At 44.5% G+C, this 25,791-nt stretch overlaps 2 protein-coding genes across 3 annotated transcripts; both read left to right on the top strand.

Annotated features, from left to right (window-relative positions):
• Positions 1-77: 77 nt before the first annotated feature.
• On the top strand, positions 78-6,147 carry THG1L (tRNA-histidine guanylyltransferase 1 like). 2 transcript variants are annotated; one of them, XM_075441776.1, is made up of 6 exons: positions 78-259; positions 916-1,092; positions 1,555-1,724; positions 2,429-2,517; positions 3,134-3,241; positions 4,573-6,147. In XM_075441776.1, exons 1-6 carry the CDS (start codon positions 81-83, stop codon positions 4,732-4,734), a joined length of 885 nt encoding a protein of 294 aa, XP_075297891.1. In that variant the 5' UTR covers positions 78-80; the 3' UTR covers positions 4,735-6,147. The 2 variants fall into 2 exon arrangements, with proteins under 2 accessions (XP_075297891.1, XP_075297893.1); XM_075441778.1 differs by lacking the exon at positions 78-259 and having other exon boundaries at positions 930-1,092; positions 1,650-1,724.
• Positions 6,148-7,520: 1,373 nt separating this feature from the next.
• Positions 7,521-22,102, top strand: LSM11 (LSM11, U7 small nuclear RNA associated). Its single transcript, XM_075441657.1, has 4 exons — positions 7,521-7,938; positions 12,088-12,227; positions 12,983-13,066; positions 14,612-22,102. The coding sequence occupies exons 1-4, from the start codon at positions 7,521-7,523 to the stop codon at positions 15,014-15,016; spliced, it is 1,047 nt and encodes a 348-aa protein (XP_075297772.1). The 3' UTR covers positions 15,017-22,102.
• The last annotated feature ends 3,689 nt before the right edge of the window (positions 22,103-25,791 follow it).

A 25,791-nucleotide genomic window follows, 5' to 3' on the forward strand; every position in this document is an offset into this window, starting at 1 on the left:
GAGAGGTCCGCCTGGCCGCCCAGAAGGGCTCACCGCCGTGCTCTCGGAGGACGCCGGGCATTTCCGCTTCCGGTCCGGCCATGCTGGGTTGCTGGCGGGCTGCCTCGGCCGTCTCTGCCGGGAGCGGGCGGCGGGCGGGCTGCCTGCACCTCCCCATGGCGAAGAGCAAGTTCGAGTACGTGCGGGACTTCGAGGCGGACGACACCTGCCTGCCCAACTGCTGGATAGTGGTCCGGCTGGACGGCCGCAACTTCCACAGGTGAAGGCCGGGCGGGCAGCCAAGGGCCGAGGCGCTTGTAGCGGTGCCGTCGCTATGGCGACGCCTCAGCGAGCGGGAGGACGGGGGCTGGGGTGCGGCGGGGGGTACCTCGGGCTTTCCCCGGCCGAAAGGCCCTGGGGGTGCGGCGGGGGGCGACTGGGCTCGGCTGGGCCCTGCCCGCCCGGCGTGAGTTCTGCGGGTGCGGGGGTCACAGCCCCGCCCGCCCCCTCACCCCGGCGGGGCTTGCACTCGGCCTCCCCAGGGCGCGGAGTTTCCGCGGGTGTTTTGTCTGCGAGGGCAGTGGGCCGCTTCAGACCTGGGGCGTTTCCCTTGTTGGACTAAAAGACACCCTAGGAGACAGGGAGTTTACAGACAATAGTATTTGTCGTTCTCTTATTCCAAGAAAAACAGGGAAACCAGTTGTTTTGAAGCGCTTGTTAGGGTGAGATAGTGATGGGAGAGAGAATGAGTTATCCAGAATGGGTAAAAATAGGATTTTTTGTTATTGGTTTTTGTACCTGGAGGGAAGTCTCTGTTGGTGTTGACAGGATACTGGAACTCAATATTCACAGAAAGCAAATGTGAGGAAAATGAATGGGTTAGAGTTTTTTCGTAGCTCTTGAAGGGATTCTTATTCAATAACGTTTGCTTTGAAGGTTTTCTGAGCAGCATGAGTTCAAAAAGCCAAATGATGACCGCGCTCTTCACCTGATGACCAAGTGTGCCCAGACCGTGATGCAAGAACTGGAGGACATTGCTATTGCTTATGGACAGAGTGATGAATATAGTTTTGTTTTCAAAAAGAAGAGTAGATGGTTTAAAAGAAGAGCAAGGTAACAGCTGCTTTGATACTGAAGTGAGCTTGTTTTTAACATATCTCTCTAAACCTGTAATTCTTCTTTAGATTTGCCTTTATCTACACACAGAGGTTAGGAGTGGGGCTGTGTTTGGGGCACACTCTGCAGTTAGCTCGGGTTCTTCATGTGAATTCTTTGTGTGTGATCTTTCAGGAAAGTATGCTCAGTGATACAGAGTTCTAAAAAAAAGTTTTGATAAAATAAACATTGTTAGAGCAAACTTTCTTTTAACAAAATGTTTCCTTTTCCAAACTCTTTACTTGATTCTCAGTACTTCCTGTTCTTCAGAAGAATCTGTGCTGTTGCTGATCTGTTGGGCTCTCATTTAAGAAATGCTGCTATCCACCAGAATTGTCGCTACCGATACCTCAGATAATCACAGATCTATAATCATATTGATGCATTTCTTTCTCTTTCTTTTTGCTTTGTGTTTGCAAGTAAGTTCATGACTCATGTGGTCTCCCAGTTTGCCTCAAGTTACGTTTTCTACTGGAAGGATTACTTTAAGGACCAGCGACTTCTGTACCCACCAGGATTTGATGGACGAATTGTGTTGTATCCCAGCAACCAAAATTTAAAGGACTACCTCAGCTGGAGACAAGCAGATTGTAAGCATTTCTAGAACATGGAGATTTGTGCAGTTGAGTTCTCTTCCTCTGTGAATAGAAATGCCCTTATCACCACTGTATTTGTGTATACAGGTATCAGAGAACAGCAGGTAGGGTGGTAGTTTTAAATAAACAGTACTAGAATTGTTTCGGGCTTTGTATGGGTGCAGAAATACCAGCTGAAATTCTGAGTCTTCAGGCTAGAACTGTATTTGTTGCATCCTGGAACTGACTTCAACACAGGAAATACTAGACTTTATTAATTTTTTTATTTTTTTTTTTAATATTCCAGAAATCTTCTTTAATGAAGAGATGTGAATGTTCAAATTCACACCATATAGCAAAATTGTAGCAGTCAAAAGTGCTGTGTATGCTATGCTAGAACAGACCATTAGATTCAATTTCTGGGCTTTCATTAGTAGCTAGTCCCTGTTGCTCAAATGAAGATAACTTACGTTACACATAAACACCCTTCACCCTCTGCTCTCCCTTTTCAGAATTATAAGGAAATCTATCTTCTAGTCATTCTTGCATTATGAAATACCTTAAAAATGGATCAGGAAGATTGTATCTTCTCTAGCAACTGATATTATGAATTTCCTGTTATTCTTGGCTGTTTCTTGAATATGACTGGAAATAATGTCGTCTTCTGAGTTGTCACTCAGACTTGCTAAATGCTCTCTCTCTTTTCTCTTTTTCTGTAGGCCATATTAATAACCTTTATAATACAGTGTTTTGGATGCTTGTACAGCGAAGTGGTTTGACACCAGTGCAGGCACAGGATAGACTCCAGGTAAGGCTCTCTTGAGGTCATGGTTTTTTCTAGCTACAAAGAAAATGGTGAGACTTGCCAAGCTGTGTCTTGCTGACCCAGCAGCTGTGACTGGCCTGTCTGTTGTTACTATAATAATTTTGCAGATGTAGATTTAACAACTTCTTAAATTGTACAGACGTTAACATGATTAGCAAAAATTGTATTTGTGATCAAATATTAGCAAGATATTGATTTCTTAATTGGGAAGTTCAGAAATCTTAAAAATGTCATAGAAACATCCAGTATCCATAGGCATGAGGTGCAATGGCAGGATCCACCTACTACTGATTCCCAGTATTTTGTCTCTAGTATTTTGTTTCATTTTGCAGACTTCAGATTTTTTTCTGTTTCCTCCTAGAGTCTGTTGACTTTCTTCTGTTTGTATTGAAAACATAATTAAAAAATCTGTATGTTTTAATATCCTCATTTGGCAGTTGGGAACAATTCCTCTGTTGGGAGAGATAATTAAACCTTGTAATTTAAAGGTGAAAAACCTATTTAAATGTCAGTCTCGCTTCCAATACTCACCCATCTTCTACCCTAGAGATTCAGTTTGTTTGCTGTAAGAGTACTTTTTCTTTTCATCTCCTCTCAGGGAACTTTGGCTGGAGATAAGAATGAAATCTTATTTTCTGAATTCAACATCAACTACAACAATGAACCTTTGATGTATAGAAAAGGAACTGTCTTAATATGGCAGAAGGTAAAAAAACTGTATTACGACTTGCTTCATGCTCATGTTTTAAATAGGTACGCTATGGCAGACAGTCTACACTGTAAGATCACCAGATGTATCCCAAATGTATGTCTGTATAAATATATTTTAACACTAACTGTGTTTGCCATATAATGATGTGTAAGATGACAAATTGTTTGGAGATGTTTTTGAGATCTCTGTATCTATGCTCATAGATACAAAAACTAGTCTCTGAAGTCTGGCTTAGATAAAAATTATGACCATTGAGATAAAACATGTATTAACAGATGACAATCTATACGTAGGATTTCACAAGACTGATGTATTTGCCAGATAAATGTGCCTTGTTTAATGAATCATACAGTTGGTTTCTTAGTGTTGCCAGCTTTGAAAATTGAGGAAGTATTCTCCTTCCTGAGAAATTACATTTTAATGACCCTTGTCAGTTTGATATGGTAATCATTGGCGCCTGTGCCAGGCCCTTCACTACATTAGGTCCCAAGTGTTTCCACTGCAAAGGAATTAAACTTTCGTTCAGTGAGGTAGCTCAGCTCATAGTATGCTTAGTGCTTTTCTACTTCTGTAAAGGAGCATAGTAAGGAGTGCAGCTGTTAATGGGGAATTCCTTTTAACGGTAACTTGGAAATGTTCATTATTCGAGGATTACATCATTGATACAGAATTAGCACAAGAAGCTCCTGTCTTATGTTTTATGATTTTCTGGGGACTCATCTCGTACAAAAGTTTATGGCTTTACTGTCCTTCTGTACTAGGAGATCTTAACTAGAAATACCTGTGTTTTGTGTGATCACGACCCCATCTGTCTGTGTTGAGAGTTCTCCATAACTTGCTCAGCCTTTTGTCTTCTCCCTGTAAAAAAAATATAATCCTTTCTTTTCTTTTTATTTAAATTTTGGCCAACAATTTATATTACTTCATTTGCACTAATTAGAACAGATAGAGGCTCCCACCTGGAAATATATTCCACTTGTTCCTTATGTATTTTTTTTTTCTTGGTAGGTGTAGACATTGGCAAGGTTTCGCATTTGCTTTATATAACTCCAAGTTAAACACTGTGCTTTATTCAAGAATACTTGCAATCAGTTATGTGAATTTGCAGGTCATTTCTTGAAGCCATGTGATGATGACATCAGTTTCAAGTACTCGCGCATCAGTCTTTCGACTGAGAATAGATTTGCTTTCAAAAGATTCAGTGTTCAAACTCTGTAGTATGCTATAGGGTTGATAGTTGCTTTTATTGTAGCTTCGTTTCTTGTGCATGTGTGAATCCCCTCTGGACTCTTACATGTCTGTTAATGTGTCAACTGTATTTTCAGGTTAATGAAGTCATGACTAAGAAGATAAAACTACCAAAGGAAGCAGAAGAAAAGGAAGTTGCAGTGACCCGGACTAGGACTAAAGTTGTTCCCCTGCACTGTGATATTATTGGGGACCAGTTCTGGGAGGAATATCCTGAAATTCTGGCTGAGGATAGTTGATCTCCGATGAGTATAACTGGTAGTTTACCTTTCGCTCTGCTTGGGTTGCTGGCAAGTGAGGCGTATGAATGGTGGCTGGCAGAGTTTAACCTGTAACCCTCTTCAGCAACTACATTGGTTTTAGCACTGTTGTTGCCTGAAAAAAAGACACTGCTATGTTGTCTGATACACAAAGATATGCCTGTGTGAAAAACTTAAAATGATATTATATTTTGAATGTTAAGAACTCATTTTAAATTAACTGTTCCTTGCTTGTACATGCGTATCTGTAGAGAAAGTGTACAGAAATTTCATGCATTTCTATAGCATTTAAACCATGAGGTATTTTACTGAACTGTCAAACTATAAAAAAGCTTGCATATCTGAATAGTTAAAAACAGAGGAGAAAATAATTATTTTGATTTTTGTTTCAGCTGAGAGGGACCAGAATACTTCAACTGGCATTTCAAGGCCAGTGTGTTTAGTCAGATTAGTGACAAACTGTTCAACTGCCTAATGTCTCCGATTCTTATAGAAAGGAAATGGAGTACCCCAGCAGTTCCTATGACTGATTTTAAAAGCTTTTGTCAAATGTACAGGATTTTTATACTTTTTAAAAAGTGAAAAAAAAAAAAGACATTTCTTCCCTGCTGTGTTTATTACTTGGCCTTTCTTATTCCTGGAACTTTCACTAGTAATTGGTGAAGGTTCTAAACAGTTAAGTTAATAATAAAGATACTGTAGAAAATCAAATTCTGTTAGGACATGGGTAGACGTGCTGTCATCTTCTGTGGCCTGAGAAGTCATCTTACCTCCTGCTGTGCAGTAGCAACATGGGGGAGCGTTCCTGGTGCCAGCAAAGAGGGCGTTAACAAGAACTTGCGTTGCTGTTCTCTGGTTTTCCTGGGGAGGATACACACATAGCAGTCCTGGCAGTATACATTAGAGGGAAGGGGGAAGTGTGTATTGCCTGGTCTATGCACAGTTTTGTTCTGGTTTAACTATCAGTTAGACCCTTTGTCAAAACAGTTAAATGATACAGCCTCTCAGAGCAGAAATGTTACTGCTAATGTGAAGGGGCTTGTCCCAGTGCAACTGGAATTTGAGGGAAATAACCTATTTCAGTATAGAAATAGAACTATTATGATATAATTGGTATTGATAAAGATACCATTACTGCTTTTAACCATACTGGTTTCAAAAACAGTACTAGAACAGTAATCTGTCTGGCAAGCTGTTGCTAAGGGATAGATAATCAGCAGTTGGGACTGGCCATAAAAATGGAAAGAGGATCAAATCTGACTGAAGAAGGTCAGTACTGAGTACGTTTAAGGCAATGTGCTTCTTTTTTAACCCACTAAATGGGTACTGATGTAAAATACTACTCCATGGTTTCTTCCCGAGAATAAACAATGAGTCTATGCGTTTATAATAGCACAGGACTTCCACTCTACTACTGTGTGCTGATACTGAGCAGTTAAGTACATGCAATGAGAGAATGCGTATCATTTTTAGTTTGTAGAATGGGCTGTGTAATTCCCAGGAAGAGGATGTGAGGGATTGTGAGACAGTGATTCTGAATGAATCACTGCACCAGTCATTCACCGCTAAGAACTTCCTATCTGTCTGTCTGGGGTTTTTGTCTTGTAACACAAATGTAATTTACTTGACTTTGTTATGCCGTATGTTACTATCTGGTGCCTGGCTTCAGACATTACATATAAAGCGACTGTTCCAGAGGTGGTAACGTTTGGATTTTGCAGTCTGAATAAAGATAAAAAAAATTTTGGCAACTGTGATTCACGTTTGGAAAGTAGTATGTAGGGCTTTTATCGTATCTATCTTATGACTACCTGATACATAAATAGATACATTGTTGAATGTGTGTATGAAAAATGGGTCTGTATTAGGCCTTACCCTCAGAGCGTTTTCTAATTAACTCATCTTTACAATCATGTGTAATAAGTAAACATACCTGTTTACATATGGATGCAGACTTTGGAACCAAGATGTGGATTGTCTGTGCAGCCATGGGCTTTACTCTGAATTAATACAAATCCTAGAGAAAGCAACTCCCTGTGGTATCCTGATGCAGAAGTTATGTGTGTGACTTTGTGCCTGCAAGGGGAAATGTGTCTTCCCGAGGTTCCAGCTGTGTGCTGGTGTTAGGGGTTCGCAGCTCGGCCTGGGGCCTGTGCCTGTGCTTGTAGGAGTTTCTGCAGGTGTTTCTGCAGCAGTCCCCTGCTGTGACCCGGCGGAGCAATAGGTGTTTCCTTTGGCCGATGTTGCCTGAACAGGAAGCATTGCATGTACTGGAGCCAGTTGTGACAGGTCAGTGGGAGGTGCTGGGACCCGCTGCAGTGCAGCCACTCTGCAGCATTAACACGCCTTGCCTCGCTTTTCTTCAGAGAAATGTTTCTGTGCTGTATGCCCTTTTACAGATCAAAATGCGGATTATATTGCACCCCCCCTTTTGCCCAGCCGGCTCTGCCCTGCCTGGGGCCCGGGGGCCCTGCTCGGGGGAGCACCCTCCAACGGCCGGGGAGATCCGGGGCGGGCTGCAGAGGGAGGCCCCAGCGCTGGGATTGCACCGGGAGCTGACCAGGACGCAACGAGAAGGGAAACCGGAGCAACCCCCCCCCAGCCCTGCTCCCCGGGCGGAGGCGGCTTCGCTCCCGCTCCCGGGCGGGGCTCCGCGGTCGCCCCGCCCCGCCCGGGGCCGGCTTAGCCTCTGCGCCCGTGGGGGTTCGCGGGTGGCGCGGCAGCGGCTCCTAGCGGCGGCGGCGGGTCGCTGCCCGCAGCCCGCCATGGAGGAGGACGAGGGGGCCGCGGGCGGAGGGGAGCAGCGGCGCCCCCGCCGCCGGCCCGGGGCCGAGCGCTCCCCCAGCCCCAGCCGCCTGGACGTCAGCTCCAGCCGCTTCGACCCGCTGCTGGCGCTGTACTCGGCCGACACCCCGCTGCCCTTCCCCGCCGCGCCCTGCTTCAACAACCTCGCCGAGTACGAGAGCTTCCAGCGCGGCCTGCGCCGCCCCCGCGGCCGCCGCTCCGCTCCCTCCCGCCGCGGCCCGCCTGCCGCCCGCCGCGGCCCGCCCGCCGCCGACCCCGAGCGCATCCAGCGCCTCCGCAGCCTCATGGTGAACGCGAGCCCCGAGCAGGACGCGGCCGAGCGCGGCGCGGCGGCCCGGCGCCGGCGGGCGCCGCGCAACGTCCTCACCAGGATGCCGCGTAAGGGCGCGGGCGTCGGGCGGCCTGAGGGAGCGCGGCCCGGCGCAGGCCGGGGGGGGGCCGGGGCGCGGTGAGGCGGCGGGCTGAGGGGTGCCGGGGCGGGGCAGCGGAGCGAGGCGGGCGCTGAGGAGCCAGCGCGGGGTGGTGGGGGCTGAGGTGGGGTCGAGGGGCGCGGGTTGGGCCCCGGCGAGGCCGGAGCCGCGGAGTTGAGGGGGGGTGTGAAGGGGGCGGCGGGTGAGGGAAGCGGTCGGGTGACGGCGGGGGGTGGGCGGGTGAAGGGAGGGAGCTGGGGTGGAAAATGGGTGCAGAAATGGGGAACGGCGCCTTTCCCAGAACTGCTTACGCGGAGGCGGCGCTGGTTGTTACGGTGACATCCTCTGTTGTTGGCTTAATTACGTTCATCCTCTTGATTTTAAGGGGAAAAAAGGATGAGAAACTGCTGTGCTTTCGAAAGTACGGTTTGCGAACCGGGAATCGGGTTTGAGGCCGTGCAGCTCGCAGCTCAGTCGTGAGGGCGGCGTGAGTCCGTTCTGGTTCCTGGGGGCATGAACGCAGCGCTGGTGTTTCTAGTCACAGGGCGACAGAACAGGGGGCTGAGGCGGGAGGCAGCTGTGATGTTGCTGAATTACAAGTTTCTTGTTGAAATTTCACAGAATCACAGAATGGTAGGGGTTGGAAGGGACCTCTGTGGACCATCTGGTCCAACACCCCTGCTGAAGCAGGGTCACCCAGAGCAGGCTGCACAGGACCACGTCCAGGCGGGTCTGGAATATCTCCAGAGAAGGAGACTTCACAACCCCTCTGGGCAGTCTGTTCCAGTGCTCCGTCACCCTCAGAGTGAAGAAGTTCTTCCTCATGTTCAGCTGGAACTTCCTCTGCTTCAGTTTGTGCCCATTGCCCCTTGTCCTGTCGCTGGGCACCACTGAAAAGAGTCTGGCCCCATCCTCCTGACACCCACCCTTCAGATATTTATAAGCATTTATAAGGTCCCCTCGCAGCCTTCTCTTCTCCAGGCTGAACAAGCCCAGCTCCCTCAGCCTTTCCTCATAGCAGAGATGCTTCAGTCCCCTCATCATCCTCATAGCCCTAATTTATGTGTGTGGGCAGAGTAATGGCCCCGAAACGTTAAAGGGTGCAGCTTGTGCACCTGCACCAAGAACCAAAAGGCGTAGCTGTCAAGCGAGATGTCGTTTTAGTGCACTAAATTAAAAATACTGTGTGTTTATTGGAATAAAAGTATCTCCTCTAATCACCAGCATCACCTGAATGTTCTTTTTATAAAAAGGCAAAGCCTAAAATACTCAATTCCAAATGCCCAAAGCAGAACTTTTTTCTTGCTTGGACACCAAAATACGATGTATTGGTTGCCATAGGTGCTGCAAGATCATAAATATCAGGTGAGCCTAGGGATCCGTGCAGATGCAGATGTTCTGTTGGTGTAGGCTTTCCAAAAGAGTTGACCTTAAATATAGACTTAGGATCTTAATACAAATAATCTCTATTTTGGATCGCTGCGATGGAAATTGAAAAAGAAAACTCTGTAAAAATTAATTTTACTGGTGATCTGGTTACATGCTTCCATTAAGAGCACGTATTTAATATCCACACGTCTGAGGCTGGACAGCGTGGACTTTGAAGAAGACTGGCACAACTGACATGTAAAGCGCTGTTGAGCCTTCTGGAGAGTTTTAAGACTAATTTATAGCCAAAATTGTGCGCTTTCCCTGTGAGCAGCGGGCCTGTCTGTGCCACGGGTGGGCCTGTGTTTGCAGATGGGATTCTAAAGCAGTGGCTGCCTCTGAAGGTAACTGTGATACGTGGTTTACTGCGTCCCCAGTTGTGACGGTGTGCTCCCAGGTAGCTGTGACAAGGTATGGCATGGCCCTTAAATTCAGTGGGTCAGAAATGTAAAATGGAGCTAAAATTCTGCCTGTCAGGAGGGATGATTTCAGATGTAGCCATAAAAGTAAGAGGGACGCTGCTTTAGCAGTGCCTGTTTTGGATCAGTTCAGGAGAAGCTATTTCAAATTACTTTGCATTTACCAAGGGGCAGAGAACTCATATGTAAGTGGTTCCTGCAGAGCGGTTATAAAGGCGTTTGATAGTGTTCTGAATTATTTCAACTGCTCTGACTTGCTTTGCTCTTGTTTTTATTAATTCTTGCCTCTTAATAAAGTCTACCCTGAGGACAAGGACATGAACTTAACCAGAGTTTGGATCTTTATTTTCTCGCTCCTGGGGTACTTGCCTCCTGTCTTACAGCAGTTTTCCAGTCTTTCTTCAGGATCCTGGTATTGAGCAAGTGCTTGTTTTATACAAATAGGGATCGGGTTTTGAGTACAAAACCAACTAGGTAGCTCTTTTCCTTATGGATTGAAAAAAATATTCACAGCATCAAAAGCCACAGGCTTTTTTGTGGCTTTTGCAGCCACAGCTACATGCAGAACCTGGTCATTACAGGCTTTAGTGCTTGCAGAAGAGGTATGTTGCAAAAATAAATTCCTTGTGTTGCTGGTTTTATTTTTTCCAAGAAGTGGATATCATATTGTTGAAAGGGTTTTGGGTGGTGTATTCTGCCCTTTTGATCAGGTGGAGTTGGAGGTTTGCCCTGGTGAAGCTGGGACCTGACACAGCAAGGAGAAGTGGGAAGAGCATGTATCGCCAGATTTGGCAGAGCTGTAAAGTGCTTTTTTCCACCAGGCCTGATGGGTGCCAACAAGCAAAGGCATAACTGGAAATAAAGATTGTACATGGAATTTTGTAGGAAGTTGTAGATAAATTTCCTATGTAAAAGGAACATAGAAATCTAAAATCTAAAAAAAAAAATCTAAATCAAAAATGATCCTGTAAATTCTCAGGGCTGATTAGAAAAATATACTGTTATCTGATTAAAAGCATGAATCTGTCATAGTGGTGGTGTCATCTGTGGTTTCCATGATGGACCTGTGAATTCAGAACATAGGTTCATCATCAGTTTGACTGAAGGAAGCACAGAGGCTAATGAAATGACCCCTGTAAGCAAAGCTGGGAGGTACTGAGACAGCTTATGCTCTGTGTGAAAGCAGTTTTCCCCAGCTATCCAGCTGGAGAGGGCTGGAAGGAAGACAACCGATGTCAAAAAATAAATGTGATCAGGTTAATTCAGGGGAAACTGCTTTAGATTTCCCTGCTGTGGCTAGGAATTACCGTGCAGCCAAATACTGCAGGTCAGCTGTCACACTGTGACCTTTTACACTCACAGGATGCATTTTCTAGTGTGCAAATCCAACCTTGAATGCATAGTCCCTAAAGCGCAAGGCGAGGGGTCGTCTCCGACTCGGATATTTTTATTAATATGAAGAACTGTGTGAGATTTTAGACTGATTCTTTTCCCTGACTCTCAGCAGGAATTGCACAGCAGTCCCAGGGCTGTGTTTGCACAAGCAAACAGGTAGCTGTAATTTATCACTGGAATAGCTTCACCGTGGCATGGGTGGAAGTTGTAAAATAAAGGATATCTACCCCTCTAGATAATTTACACTTGCAAAGATTTCTGGTGTGCAGATACGGCTTGTGTTGTACTGAATACCTTTGCTTTTGCCCTGACTAAAAGCATTGCTGTTCTGCAGTTTAGTGTGGTTTCATTGGCGGCTGCAGCTTATAGTAATTTTATTTCTTTGCCAAAGGCTAGTAGATCACTGAAGGATGTTCAGCTGGCTGCTGAGAGCGTTAACTGAAACAATACATTCTCATCAACTTAAACTGATCCAGTTTAGTTAGTTGAAGAACTTTGAGTCATCTGTTGCATCACAAATCTTGTAAAGGGACACATTTGATTGATACTGTACTTTATTAACAGATCGTAATTAATCTGAGGTAGCCTTAACTAGGCATTTGTCTTTTCTGCAAAGTGCTCTCTGCTTCCGTGAGCTTTCTGTTCCCTCTGAACCACTGTTGTTTAAGATCAGCATTACTTAGTAAGGTTTTGGAAGGTAGTAAGTGCATTACAGTGCTCTGGGGTTCTCTCATTTCTTTTGCCATGAAGATAAGTGTATCAAGATCTGCCATATTTCTGCATAGAGTAGATTTCTACATATTTTTATATATATAGATAAATATAGATAACTCTATATTTTGTTGGCGACCGGTGATGTTCTCTTTCTGTTTCAGTCCATGAAGGCAGCCCACTGGGGGAGCTTCATCGCTGTGTCCGAGATGGTGTAAAAATCAATGTCCATATCCGCACTTTCAAAGGGCTTCGTGGAGTCTGCACGGGGTTTTTGGTTGCATTTGACAAGTTCTGGAATATGGTAATTACTTTTCCAGCCCTTGATTTATAAATGCTATATTGAAAACTTGAAATTTGCTATAGGTTTAAGCAAACTGCATTTTGAGAAGATTAATGTGGTACTGTGGTTCATAAAGCTAATTTGTTCTGGCACTGAGTGCTGGGTTTCAGACTTAAGTGGTGCTTAGTGTTGGATTGGTACATCTGAGAGGTGCCTGCCCATCTTAGAGAAGGTTTTAGGTGAGAGAGAAACTTTGAAGCATTCTCAACATCCTCAAAGGTTTTGTATCGGAACCCAGGAAGGTGAAATATGAGGAATACCAGAAGCTTCCACAGCTTTCACTGCAAAACACAGTCTTTGTGTACCGACAACCACTTCTCTGTTTTCTTTCACTAACACATCACTGGGATAGCAGTGGCAGAAGCTTTTGCCTGTGTTCTGCCTCATGAAGTTCTTGAAGACAGTGGCTGGAAAAGCAGCTACTAAATATTTGTGTGCCTGGGGCTGTGAAAAGTTTGGAAATAGGTGGGGGAGCGGAGAGGATTTTACAGGCAAGACTCAGAGAGATTTTGCAAGTACTGCAGAAGGGATGCTAGGCTTTGCTGTTGCTTTTGTACCTCAGTGCAACTTAGATGATTAAGAAACCAGCTCCAAAGCACAGCTTGTTCCTAGGATGGATTTTCTCTTGGATAGAACATCATTTCATAATACTGTGGCACAAAAAGCTTCTTCGTGTTTTCTTTAATTTCGACCTTTCAGTTTCTTTTATCTTCTAGGCCCTGACAGATGTGGATGAGACGTACAGGAAACCAGTAATGGGCAAAGCTTTCTACGCAGAACCTCAGCTCACACTGACCCGGGTAGGTAACCATCTCCAGTTTTCTTTTTTTGTTCTTAGTATCTCCTTTTTCAAAGTAGTAAAAGGGGAGCATTGATTGGAAAACTATATTTACATTTGAAATATTGTACCTTGTTTCATTACAGATGACTCTAAAATGACTTCAGCTGGTGGGGGGGGAGGGGAACAGTTTTCTCACCTTTTTGAAAGTACTTTGGCTATAGTTCAGTGTTACAGAAGTTTCACTTTAGAGTTTATAATATCCGATCACAGTTGCTGCCACTGCTTAGTGCAAAATGCTGACCTTCTGTAAGCTCACTCTGTAGTTTTTGATTTATTTGTTCTGTGCGTTTTTTGCACCCGTGACTGATCCGGTCCACCTCTGTCCTGCCGGGTGTTTTGGCAGCGTGTAACTCTGATATTAATGTGCATGGAATGACAGTCTTTGCCTCCAGCCAAGTAAACAGTATGTCTGTTTGGTCACTTGAACTTCTAGTCTAGGTACTGTGAAGCCCAAGACTCTACATGTTACTCCAGAGCAAGACACTCTAGGATCCGGCTGCAAAATAATATGTTTATGAAGTTGAGAACTGAAGAGATGATAGATGAACTTCTGAACAATGAAGGAGAAAAAATGTGACAGGGCTGTGCCTATTTAATGGCATAGCTCTAGGCCTTTTGAACATCAGAGAAGCATCACAGAAACTTTTGAACAGTTTCATTGTGAGGAATTTGCTTTCAAATTCCTGCCATTTAAATCTGTTTTCTGATAGATCCCACCCTTCCTTTTTTGAAGACTAGTAAAAAATAATCAAGTTGCCTTTGTTCCTTTAGCCCACTCTCACAGGGATTGGCTTTCCATCCTGTTGCTGGGAAAGAGACAGGCTAACTGAGAATCCTTTTCATTTGTCAGTATTTCATAAAAGCTTGCCTGCTGCCAGAGTAAAAGCAGTTTCTTTTCCAGTTTCAGCACCATGTATTCTTAGATTAATGAGTTCATACAGAGCTTTGGATCTGCTGCTCTAGCTTTTATTAGTTTTCTATTGTTTGTGGTCTGCTCACCTCCCAGAATACCCACATGGTATCTTTTAGTTTGTTTTGGGGAACACAAAAGGTCCATAATTTTTTCAGTATACACTTTTTGCTGATTGAGGCCGCCTATCTTAGGGATTCATGTCCTGCCTGAGGACACAGGGATGAAAATCCCTCTAATACTATCTGACAACATTACAAGAGCATTGAGGAGAGGGAGTTAATGGAGCAACTGGGTAGCTTTCTGTCGTTCCTGACCAAAATTAAATGCTACCGCACATCAGCATTGCTCCCCAAATTAAATTGCTTGGTGCTCACATAAAGACACTCACGCGCGTTCAAGAGGTCTATTCACCTTGTGTCACTGTTTGACTTTGGCAAGAAAGCATAGTCTTTATTGCTGGTAAAGGTTCTTCACTAACTGTGTTGTGAGCTCTGATTTGGGATTGTATACACAAATACCACGCAGAAATGCTGAACAAGCGGCCTCTCTTGTTTTATGAATGTGGTCATGTACACAGATGTTCTTTTACAGCTGTTTGACAGGCTCAGACTGCAGGAGTCCTCAATAAAGAAGGGAGCTGACTCAAAGACTGTCTCAGAGGAGCTAGCCCTGACAGATGACTCGCAGACACTTGGATGGAAAGCTGGATCAGGACGAGGGAGAGCAGAAGATGAGCGCGAGAGGCAGAAACGTTTGGGCAGAGCTGGAGAAAAGAAGATGCCAGGTGACAGTTTGCATCTGGCTGCCAGAGGTGAAGCTGATGTGGGTAGCAGGACTGCCCACACAGAGGGTGCCAGTGCTGGTGGTACCCGTGCAAGAAGCCAGTCACGGAGAAAAAGGCGGCCCAAAGTGGATTATCAGCAGGTGTTCACACGTCACATAAACCAGATTTTTATTCGAGGAGAGAATGTCTTGCTTGTCCATTTGGCACATTGACTTGGCTGAGCCTTCTTCGGTGTATTTATTTGATAGCATGAAGTGCCACTGCAGCTCCATTGCTATTTAGCGTTCTCATTAAGTGTGATGGTACTGTGACTGGTTTCCCATTGCCATAACAAGGTAGGGGAAAGAATTCTAACTGGAGCATCCTGAGCCTGATGCCAAAGCAGCCTCCTTAGATCTCTGTTGGGGGTTTCAGGACAAGGTCAGCAACGCAGTTGTTTGTGAGATGAGGGAGGTAAGCACAGATCCCACTGCTCCTTAAAAAGACACTAAATGGAGAGGGTTGGAAGAGAATTTTGGTCTACTCAGTTATAAGGGCTGATTGTGGCAAATATTTAAGGAGCTTAAGATTAGATCTCGACGTGAAATGAACTGCAAATGCTATTTGGCATGCTCCAAGTAATCTCAAGAGAAGATTGCTAATGAAACCAACAGTTCACCTGGTGTTGTTACACAGATGTCACCTTTTCCAGACGTAATTCTGGCAGTCATTTTGAAATGGTCTATAGAAAGGTAGAGTGACATACTACTGATGGCTATTAGGCTGTTCTTCATAGCTAGCTCTGTAATGCCCTGTGTGATAGAAAACCTCTTAACTGAAAACTGCTCTTTTTCTGTGAATGATGGCAGGACTTTAATTTGGTTTCAGTATTAAAGCTTATGGTTCTATTTGTAACGCTGTGCTTTAGCCCTGTGTCACCAGCAAGCAGCTAATGTAGCTGATCCAGGGACCTCCATATTTGGAGTTTATCTGTGAGTGTTATGGATGCAGATGGAAAGTTGTACTTTTGTATTTCACCCGTTCACTACTTGGTGTAATAGTGAAGTCTGCAAAGATCTACTTTTTCTTCTCAGATTTAAGTGTTTGTGCTGAGCACAATTGTACTGTATCTAAGCGCCTTTCAGGTTCCCTCTACTGAAACTAGAGGTGCTGTGTCTCCAGCAGTTCTCAACGGAGCAGAAGTCTGCATGGGTCTCTTCCCTATCCATATGAATGATGCATCATCTGATTCCAGTTGAACTGAGCTTTGGAGGTGTGCCTAAGGATGTTTTGAAGCATAAAAGTCAAACTAAGCTCATCAGTGTTTTTATTTTAGCAAGGTTCTTAAGCTACTGTAGATCAGGCCAGGCTTCTGCAGGTATAAACTGCTTTCCAAGAGCTGCATGCAAAAGTTTGAGGGTAAATGAAGCTGTTGTATTACCTAGTCTGTTCCCCTAGTTGTCAAAGTATGCTAGATTTCACACTGCTATTCCTGTATCCATCTCAACTACCTTATGCTTTGCAGCAGCTCCATGTGTTTGAGACAAAGTTGGGAAATCGCCAGTTAGATCTGACAGTGGGTAGAACAAATTTTTAGTGCTTTCTAGCAGGTTTGTGTTGCATATAGAGGTCACAAGTCCTCAGACTGAGTGACTGTACTCTCAACAACATGTGTTTCTGTTGCTGCAAATGTGGCATACTGCTTGCTTGTCATTAGGGGTATGTCTGGTGCTTGGGTGAATTACAGAAATCATTTAGCAGGAGTTCCTGGACACACAAAACAGCATTATGCCTCTGGGGGAGCCTGAAACTTTTATGTCGACATTTCAGATGCCATGGGGCTTGGATGGCTGAGCAGCTCAGCCACAGAGCTGCAAATTCAAGTTCAGCCTGGGACAGAAGTGCCTCAGAGTAAAAAGTACTGTTGATGCAAATCAGTTTCATCATGAGTGGGGGGAAAAAAAAAAAAAAGGAAAGAATATCTACAATTTCTTATTACACGCAGCTTTATTACTGTAATCCCTTCCTACTATGAACTGGGACTAGGTGCTGGAAAGATTATTTTCTTGGACATTCTTCTTTCCTCTCCTTTTGTGCTGTTCTGGTTTGTGTTCATGTGGTCTGTAGTTCTTCCCTTTTTTTTCTTTTTTCTTTTTTTTTTTTCATTTTCACTGATTCCCTGCCCTCCCCCGCCCCAGCTCCTGTCAGTACTTTGTCTCTTCAGGATGTTCTAAACCCTAATTTAAGGCAAGTGCTCTTGTATTCACCCCTAGTTGTCCTGGCTTTTTGAACCTTTCCTGGTTGGCTTTCTGTGTGGTTGCCAACTGACCAGAACCCTCACAAACTGTTAGAAATGTGTGAAATTAGAAATAAGGGGCTTATTTCTGCTCCTGACTTCTCAGCAGCTTTTATTGCAAGTGAATATTTTTCTTCATTATGTTTTTGGTTGTGGGTTGGTTTTGCCCCTCTGCTTTCTGACAGTTTTGTTTTTATTTCAGCTGCTTGGGATGATTTATCTCTGCCTCCTCCATTCATGCCAAAGGCTACTGGTTTTGACACCTCTCCTCTTTCCTTCGTACTTGACCAAAGGGTGTGAAACCTCCACTCAGGCCTATGTACTATGGCATCGAACTGAATTCTTATTTTTCTTTACCTCGTATTCTTAATTCTCTTTGTCTGCCTAGTTTACACTGCCTTGTGCATTAAACAAGATACGACTACCATGGATGTTCTCGTGGCTGTACTGCCCTCTTTCCGTATCAGCTGACACTTCACCAAGTTCTCAGTTGCTACTACAAATCTTGGTGTTTCCTTTCATCAGAAGTTTTTCACTGAAACTGTGCAGATGTTTGTTGCTTCACACCTGCCAGTTTCTTTTTTTGTGTGTTTTATGAAAAATGCTGGTGCTTAGACTTGCGTTTGTGCCTTGATTTTTATATCATCACTGACCTCTTCTTCCGAAATCATCACCTCAGTTAACAGACCTGGTTAAGAACTATACAGTTTGTCTGCTTTTTTACCTCTACCTCATTACTAAACTGTTCCTCCTCTGTTCTCATTGTTGTCTCATCTGTGGAGTCGGTTAAAATTCTCTCTTCCAGTTTAGGTTTAATGGCTTATTTGGTGGCTCTTCCTTTGTTTCCTACTACGCTATCCACCTCTCATTATTTCCAAGCTGCTTCCTAAATACAACCTCTTCTACAACTTCAGATCTTCCAAAGTGTCTTCCTTTTTCCCTAGTTTTTCTGGCATCGTATCTTTTTAAAGACCATTATCAAAATGCTATTTTATGGATTTTATCTCTTTCAGGCATAGCATTTGTGATTTTGTCTCTTTCAAGTATCATGATTGTGACTAAGCAAGTGATCCGGTGTGTATGTTGTCACTTGCATGTTTAATGCTTCAGTTAAAGTTGCTCTTTAAATAAAATTGAATGTGATGTTCTGAAATGAAGCCTTCTACCTCACTTAGGTATTCATGTAAATCTGTTTTTTAAAAAAAGAAAACCCTCGGAAACAAATGAGCTTTGTTTTTTTTATTGTTTCTGGTTATTTATTTCCATGTTTTTCCTTTTCCAAACTCAGCATAAAAGCCAGGTTCTTTGTTCAAAAAAGCTGTCTGCTCCTAGCCGCTCCTTTATGGCCGCAGTGTCACAAAGATGGTGTAACCATAGATACCTGAAGTCATTAGACTAAAGCCTAAAGAGTAGGAGCAGGAGGCAGTCTTAAGAAACAGAGAGCTGTGTGAGAGTGAAAAAGCTTTGGGCCAAATAGAAGGAGCTCTCTGGAAAGGATCCACATCCTGGTTGTGACCTGTCCGGTGTTTCTAGGACATCGTTCAGCCTGGTGCTCTGCAGTGATTCCTAGAGAGTGCTTATGGTGAGGTGCCGAGTTACTGCAGGGAGCAGTTTTCTGAACTACCTTTGAAGAAGTGTTGTGATAATTTGAGGATTTTTTAGAATCATTTCTAAAATAGAGAAATATGAAACTTGTGAAATGCAAATGTTATGATGCCAGCTGCAGAAGCTATGTAATGCAATAGTCTTGGAATGTGATGTCACAGATACATCTCACTGTGTCATCGTGTATCTTTTGATTGCCAACACAGTTCAGTAGGGAGCCAAGTCTCATGGTTGCTTTGAGTGGTGATTTTATTTGTACAGTGATAGAATTCTAGGGACTTTTGCAGATCGTCTGAATGGAGTTTTCATGGAACCGCAGCATAAAACCTTGCTGTTACCTTGCAGGTTATGGGTAGCATGGCTGGGATTATTTCGTGGGAGACTCTTTCTCACAGGTGCTTCATTTTTATTGAATACTTTTTAAACAGGGCTGTGGTAGTAGAATAGATAAGGCCAAAGGAAAGAAAAGGAGCTTGTAAAAAGAGTGGGTTTAGTTTCTGCACTCAACTGGCTTGTCCAGCTTGTTAGTCACCTGGAAGTTTTTTTTCCTGATCTAGAGACAGGTAGTTAGCATGTCCTCACCAGGCGATTACTGAAGTAGTTGGTGAGTACTGTTTTCCGTCTGCTTCTTGTCCTTCTGTTTCTGGATCCATTCTTTCTGACCTAGCTTTCCCTTCTGTATCATGTGGAAGCAGGCCAAGGTCTCTCAGTGGGAGTAGGTTTGGCTGCCCACTGGTTTTTCCCCCCTCCCTAAGGAATGTTACCCTGTCTCGTTCTGCATCCAGATAGCCTTTGGGTATTCTTGATTTTCACACTATTCTTTGCAGACTTTTGGAATTACTTGGTCAGAAGAATTATTTATCTTGGATCGGTTGGAGTAAACTGATTTTAAAAATTTTTTTAAAAATTTTTTTTCACTCATTTTCCTTCCCACAGTGCTAGGTTTTCCTAGTTTGCTGTTGCAGTCACCTGCTTGGGCCTGTGAATCACTGTGGGTGAAGAAGTGTCCAGGAAAAAAGAAGCAGAGAAAAAAGATGTCTAATTTTTGTTGAATTTGACATTCTGACCAACATGCTGCCCACACTTAACCACTTCTCCTGCTTACTGGCACTGACCTAAATGAGACGGGTGGAAACAATGATTTCACCCAGAATCTTGACAGAAAATGGAAAGGCAGCAGGGACAGCAAACTGTGAAAACACTCCTGAGTTTCTGAAGATGTGTATCTCCAGGTAAACTTCCTGTCTTTTATTAAACAGATCAGAATTATAATCACCGTCTTAAACTGCAAGCTCTGCAACTGGATAAAATTGGAAGGCACAGTAGTGCACCCTTTCGGAGGCAGTGCAGCAGCAGTAGCCGTGATGCAGTGATGCCTTCAGCCAGCCGAGCTCTTTCTTGAGAAGCTGTGGAGTTACATGTTAGTGTCTGCCTCAGAGCATAACTGCAAAGTCCTGCGAATTAATATGAAGATGTCCTGCCTGCATCGCGAAGTGTAAAACATAAATGCTGAAGTATGCATCTTCAGCAGCCCAGAACTATTCCAGTTCATGCTTTCGCTTCATGACATTGGCTTAGAAATTTGAAGTTTGTACTCTAGCAGTCCTAAGACAGTCTTTGCTATAACAGCGTGAAAGGCTAATGCTTACTAGAAATGACATTGAAAAACTGAAGGTATTACAGAATTTGTGGAATTCTTACTGTAATCAAGGTATTGCAAGCCAAAAATATCTGTTCCTAAGGATATTACCAAGATGTGCAAATGGCAATGTGTGAAGCCACAGTTGGAAGAAGAGATGATAAACACTTCCCTTCTTCTAGTGAAGGAAGATGATCTTCCTAGAGCGAGAAAATACTTTCAAAGCGAATTCTCCCAGTTTGCAGGTGTGATGGTAGGTGGGCCTGAACAGACCAAAACTCAAAGTGAATTAAGCACGCATTAAAAAACAGAGCTGAAAGAGGCATGGCTTACTTTGCAGACTGAGTGTCAGCAGTGCAGCTTTACAGTTCGAGTTTCTAGAGAGGCAACTCCAGTTTACCGTCCTGACGTCTACAGCATTAGCTCCGTGCAGAGTTTTCTTGGCATTATTATCCTTGCCCATAAGCAACTGACAAATACAAAGGTTCATGATGTGCTGTCCTGTATTATCTTTTTCAAGACGCTGCAGTGTACAGAGTGGTGAGATCTGACTAGGTGGACAGAGGAAGGCAGGGGTGGCTGGCTGCAAAAGGAACTCCAGGGGAGAGACCTAAAATCTTAGTAATGTCCTGCTAGGTAATGAGCTAGAAGTCTAGCAGAGGAGGATAGAGTCCAACCTGAGGTTAATTTTTTAATTTACCAAAAATAGTAATACTCTGGTAGGGTATACTTAGATCAAAAATGAGAATGCACCGAAGTTTTCATTTAGAAACTAACTTGGTTAGACTTTTTCCCAGCAGTGCCTGTGTCTCACCTTCAGATAAACATTATTACAACTTTTTTTTTTTAAAAAAGTATTGTGCTGTTCATGTAGCTGGTAGTGTTCATTTCATATCTAAAAGGTGCTTTTAAGAGCCACTGTCATTAGAAGGAAACTCCCATTTTTAGGAGGTTATATGCCTTTTCTGCTATTCTGACTTATAACCTAACATGAAATTGGCAACAGCTGGATGTAAGTAAAGCAGATGAAATTTGCATGGAAATTAAAAACAGTTTTTTTAAAATCACGGCTTTTTCTGTCAGCTGTTGGCAATGTATCGGAAGGAAATAGCACCAGTTGTTACATGGTAGAAATGTTGTGGAGAATAAGCTTACTATTTAAGAGCATCCTTTGCTGCCATCTTTTTTACCCCTTAGCAGCCTGGGCAGTAAAAAAGATGAGGCCACTTGGGAAGAAAGAGGCAGGGCAGTCTGATGGTCCTCCTCCAGGTGGGCACTGCAGGATCAGTGCCCTTGATGAAGGCTTTTCTTGATGGGAAAAAAATGTGCATAATCTACTGTAAGTATAGCAGGCACCTCTCTGTACTTTTTCCCAACTATCGGCTTTCGTGGCATTCTGAAAGTGGGAAAGCAGGCAATGAAAAAGGAGGAGAGAGGAACTACTTTATGGTAACCCCTTGAAATGGGAGGTTGCTTTCCAGCCTGTACCATTTGGCATCATTTGGCCAGCGCTGGGCAGTTGTGCTCCACGGGTGAAGGGGGAGTGTGCAGAAACGGTTCTGGAGCGCAGCCTCCATTACGGCGTGAGCGTTGCACAGCGCGGGAACTGTGTCTCTGCCAGACTCTGTCCCTAAGAACTGACACGTCTGAGCCTGCCTCTACAATTTTACGGAGGAAACCCAGTGGGAGAAAAAAACAAGTAAGCAAATTTCCCCTTTTGAGGCAGGAATGGTAGGAGGCTTGGTTATCCTTGTTAGCTTCCTGGGGGTGCAGGAGAAAGGACTACTTTAGAGGCGGAGTATCGGAGATGGCTTGTCTCGTGATGTTTACAAGTCCTTTTAGATGTCACTGTAAGTGCTCTCGCTCTTAGCTGGCAGAAGTGAAGGCCTGTCAGGGAAGGAGAATGCCTTCTGATGTTCCTGGATAACTATTTTATTAGCTGCTAGCTTCATAGTGTACGCTTGGATGACTTAGCTGAAGAAAATTAGTACACCTGAGACTTTCAGTCAGTCTTGTACCCATTTAGAATGAAAAGTAGTTTGATCAGTTTGTGTAAAAACATATCCATCCTTTTTTCCTCTCAAAAGATCAGTGCTCTCCCTCAGGAAAGAAATGAAAGCTGCTCCTGCTGCTGTAGCGATTGCTTCTGATTTCCGCCGCTTCAGAGCGAAGTGCAGCTGTGTCATTGTATCTCCAGCGTGACAGATCATTCTGAGACGAGGAGGTGAGAGAAGCGTTGGGTTTCTTTAAAACGAGGGTGGGCATGACGAGGGGAGCAGCTGTGTTGACCTCTTCTCTCATGGTGCGTGCATCCCCTGTAGTTGCATGGACTGGGACTCGTTAACCAATTAGTCACTATAAAACTTCCTTAAGGAACCACAGAGGAGCAGCATGACCTGCCAGGCTGACGTGGGATTGGAAGTTGGGTGCTGGCAAGTTCTGACCTCTCTACTGCCGCTTGCTCGCTGAATGGCCTTGGCAAGTCCTTCCCTCCCTCTCCCTGACGCTCCACAGCTGTAACACATCTGCGAGCAACCCTTGGCTGTCTCGCAAGCGTCTGGGGAAGGGGTGAGTGCTATGCAAGTGCTAAGTATGGTTGTTAAAACTATAATACATCAGGTAGCGCAGATACATAGATCATCTGCCCTCTTCAGGCACTTGACTGTTAGCCTTTTGTCTCGGCACACTACAAATGTGCAGGGTATCAGGTACAATGACGCACTTCAGTCTTGAAATACTTATGTCTTCAAGGTCAGCTTTGGTGACTTCAATATCTGTTTCACAGCTGCAATACCCTGTTTTGGTCAAATGGTGATAAATGAGAGTAACTTGTTTATAATTCCTTCTCTGTCTTCCTAAATATTTTGTTTCTTAGGAAGCTGATGCTGCTATGAACATACTGAATAATACTGAATTTGCAATATTCTGCTTTCCAGATAGAAATGTTTATATTTAAAATTGCTGAGACTGGAATGCAATAAATATGTCCATGTAACAGTTTGTGTCAAAGCATGAGTTTTTTGTGCTCTGTCAGTACGCTTGTGTCAGTGACGAAGCTGCCGCTGCAGCGGTTGGGACAGATGACTGGACGTGGAGACCACCAGGTTTGAATGCTGGTGCTGCTCTCTGCTCACATGGTTTGGGGGCAAACCAGTCATCTGCGTGTTCAAAAGTGTATTAATCTACAAAATAAGAATATACCTGTCTTTTAGAGGTGCAGGGGGGAAGCGAACTTCATGTTGAAGAATGTAAGATTGGCCTGATCACTCAAGGGTCTCTTGGCTTAGCGTATGGTCTGCCATCGTGCCGTCAGGAGATGGTTTTCCAGGAATCGGGGAGGTCCAAAGCCAGCATCCGAGCATCCGGTCCAGCGTGTGCATAGCCAGCGGGGAGCCTGACTTCCAGGAGCCTTTTTATTCCCATGGTAAATGATGCTGATGTCTTTGGATTGGAGATGCTGACTGTATGGGTGCAGCTTGCTGGAGTCGGTAACGTGCCTGTGCTCTGCATTGAGGTGTTTGCTGAAAGCAGTAATTCCCATTGCAGCCTGGGAGCTGTGTAAAGAGAGCGAAATCTGCAGTTTAAAGCCGGCAATGGCAATATGAAGATGCGTGTAATGAGAGGGATCGGGGAGGGAATTCACAGAGGAGGTCTGCAACCCATTGACCTTCATTTGCATTTTAAAGGGGTGGTATATGCCGGGAGTCTGCCCTGTCTGCCGCGTCCCTGGTGTCTTACAAGACGATTCGCAGTCCATGTGGCAGCAGACTCTTGCTCTTTTAGATTGCAGTTCTGTCCATTTAATTTGCAAGCGCACAGGAAGTGAGTTTTTTCTTGATATTCATGCAGGTGCCTAAGGGTAAACCTGTGCTCAAATACCTTCCTAAACTGGAGTCAAAACTGTTGATTAAGCCACAAGAGTTGTATTCCCAAGCTGCTGGGGAAACAAGTTCTCTATGGCCACAAAAACCCTCACCTGAGCTTTTCTCGTAGTGTTTTACTGCTCATAAATACTGAAAAATAAACTCTGTACCTTCTCCAGTGTGAAAAGGCCCGTTAGCATGCGGTGCCACCTGAACCAGAAGCTTCCGCCTCCTGCGCTGACGTAGCAGATGGGCGCGTTTGAGCACTTTCTGTGCTGCCGCCGGTGACGTCAGACGGCCGGGTTAGCTCCCGGCACCGGTGTGACGCAGCCCGCTCCACCGGGAGGGCGGTAAGGCCTTGCGTGGCTCCAGCCGCTCGAACAGCGAACGCCGCTGCTCTGTCGGTTAGCTTCCCGCAGTTTGTGCCGTGGGGTTGTCCTGCGTGCAGGTGATGCACGTCGGAGAGTACTTAAGCAGACGTTCCTCTCAGATCCAACGCGTGTTGCTCAAATTAAGGAAAAATGATAGCCGGAGTGGTAAGGAAAAGCCACAAATTCCAGTTCTGGTTTTAGCTGCTCTCCTGGAGTCCTAGAAAGCATTTACCTCCTCTTTCTGATGTTGCTTTGCCCCTGTTTTGAGAAGAGTTTTGAAATTTTTAAAAGGAAAACTTGAGGGAAGGAGACATCCCTGCTAGCTACAAGAAGTTAGGTCTTTTCTGGCAGTACTGAGGCATATTTTTTTCCTGATCAAATGCTGCCTGATCTCTCTGAACAGTTCTTGACTTCAAGCTGTATCTTCTTTCTGTGAATGATTTATTATCCCAAACAACCAGCTTATTCCCCACAGTTTCTTACAAGCCTTGGAGATCTCTCTTATCTTGGCATTTAGGAGTCTGTCCAGTCATCTTTCACAACACAGACAATTTCTTAGGTTTGATTATTTGTTTTCCACAGCCTCACAGTCCTCAACTCCTTAAATGATCTGAGTGACGAAGGGTATGTCAAAAATGAGGTTTTAATGATGCAGACAAGTATGTTGCTGGTTCACATGTTCAGATTATGGGTCAGTCTGGGTGCCTGTGTGAAATCTGAACAAGTATTTGAGTATTTAAAATAGGTATCGTTAGGTTTCTGAGTTAAGGGGATGTAAACCGAAGAGCACAGAACATCAGCCAGCCGGGTTGGATACTCTGGTAACGCCAGCCTGCCTCGGTTCTGCTGCCTGGAGGTGTACTCTGTGTGAAGCTCTGGCGAGGTAACCGCATCTCACTAGATTTGTTTCCTTCACCACCCTGGGCTGTGGGTGCAGCTTTCAACAGGAGAAGGCGAGTGTTTGGATCCTGATGGCTGCTTTGAGGATCTTGCTCCACCTGCCCCTGCCAGCGTCTTGGCTCTGCTCTCCTCTTCCTCGCCTCTCCTTCCACGTTCTGCAGTATTTGACAGATTCTAAACCAGGTATTCTTATTACAGCCAGCTGCGTCACTGCCAGATCTCTGCTGGTCGCCAGTCACCTCTGCTGGTCTCTGCCCAGCTGCAGTGTCTGAGGTTGGGGTTGCGTTTCATTTGTGTTTGGTGGTCCCCAGCTCTGCTGCTGCCAGGGGTCCTG

The sequence above is a fragment of the Opisthocomus hoazin genome, chromosome 22, assembly GCF_030867145.1.
Source record: "Opisthocomus hoazin isolate bOpiHoa1 chromosome 22, bOpiHoa1.hap1, whole genome shotgun sequence".
Classification (NCBI taxonomy): Eukaryota; Metazoa; Chordata; class Aves; order Opisthocomiformes; family Opisthocomidae; genus Opisthocomus; species Opisthocomus hoazin.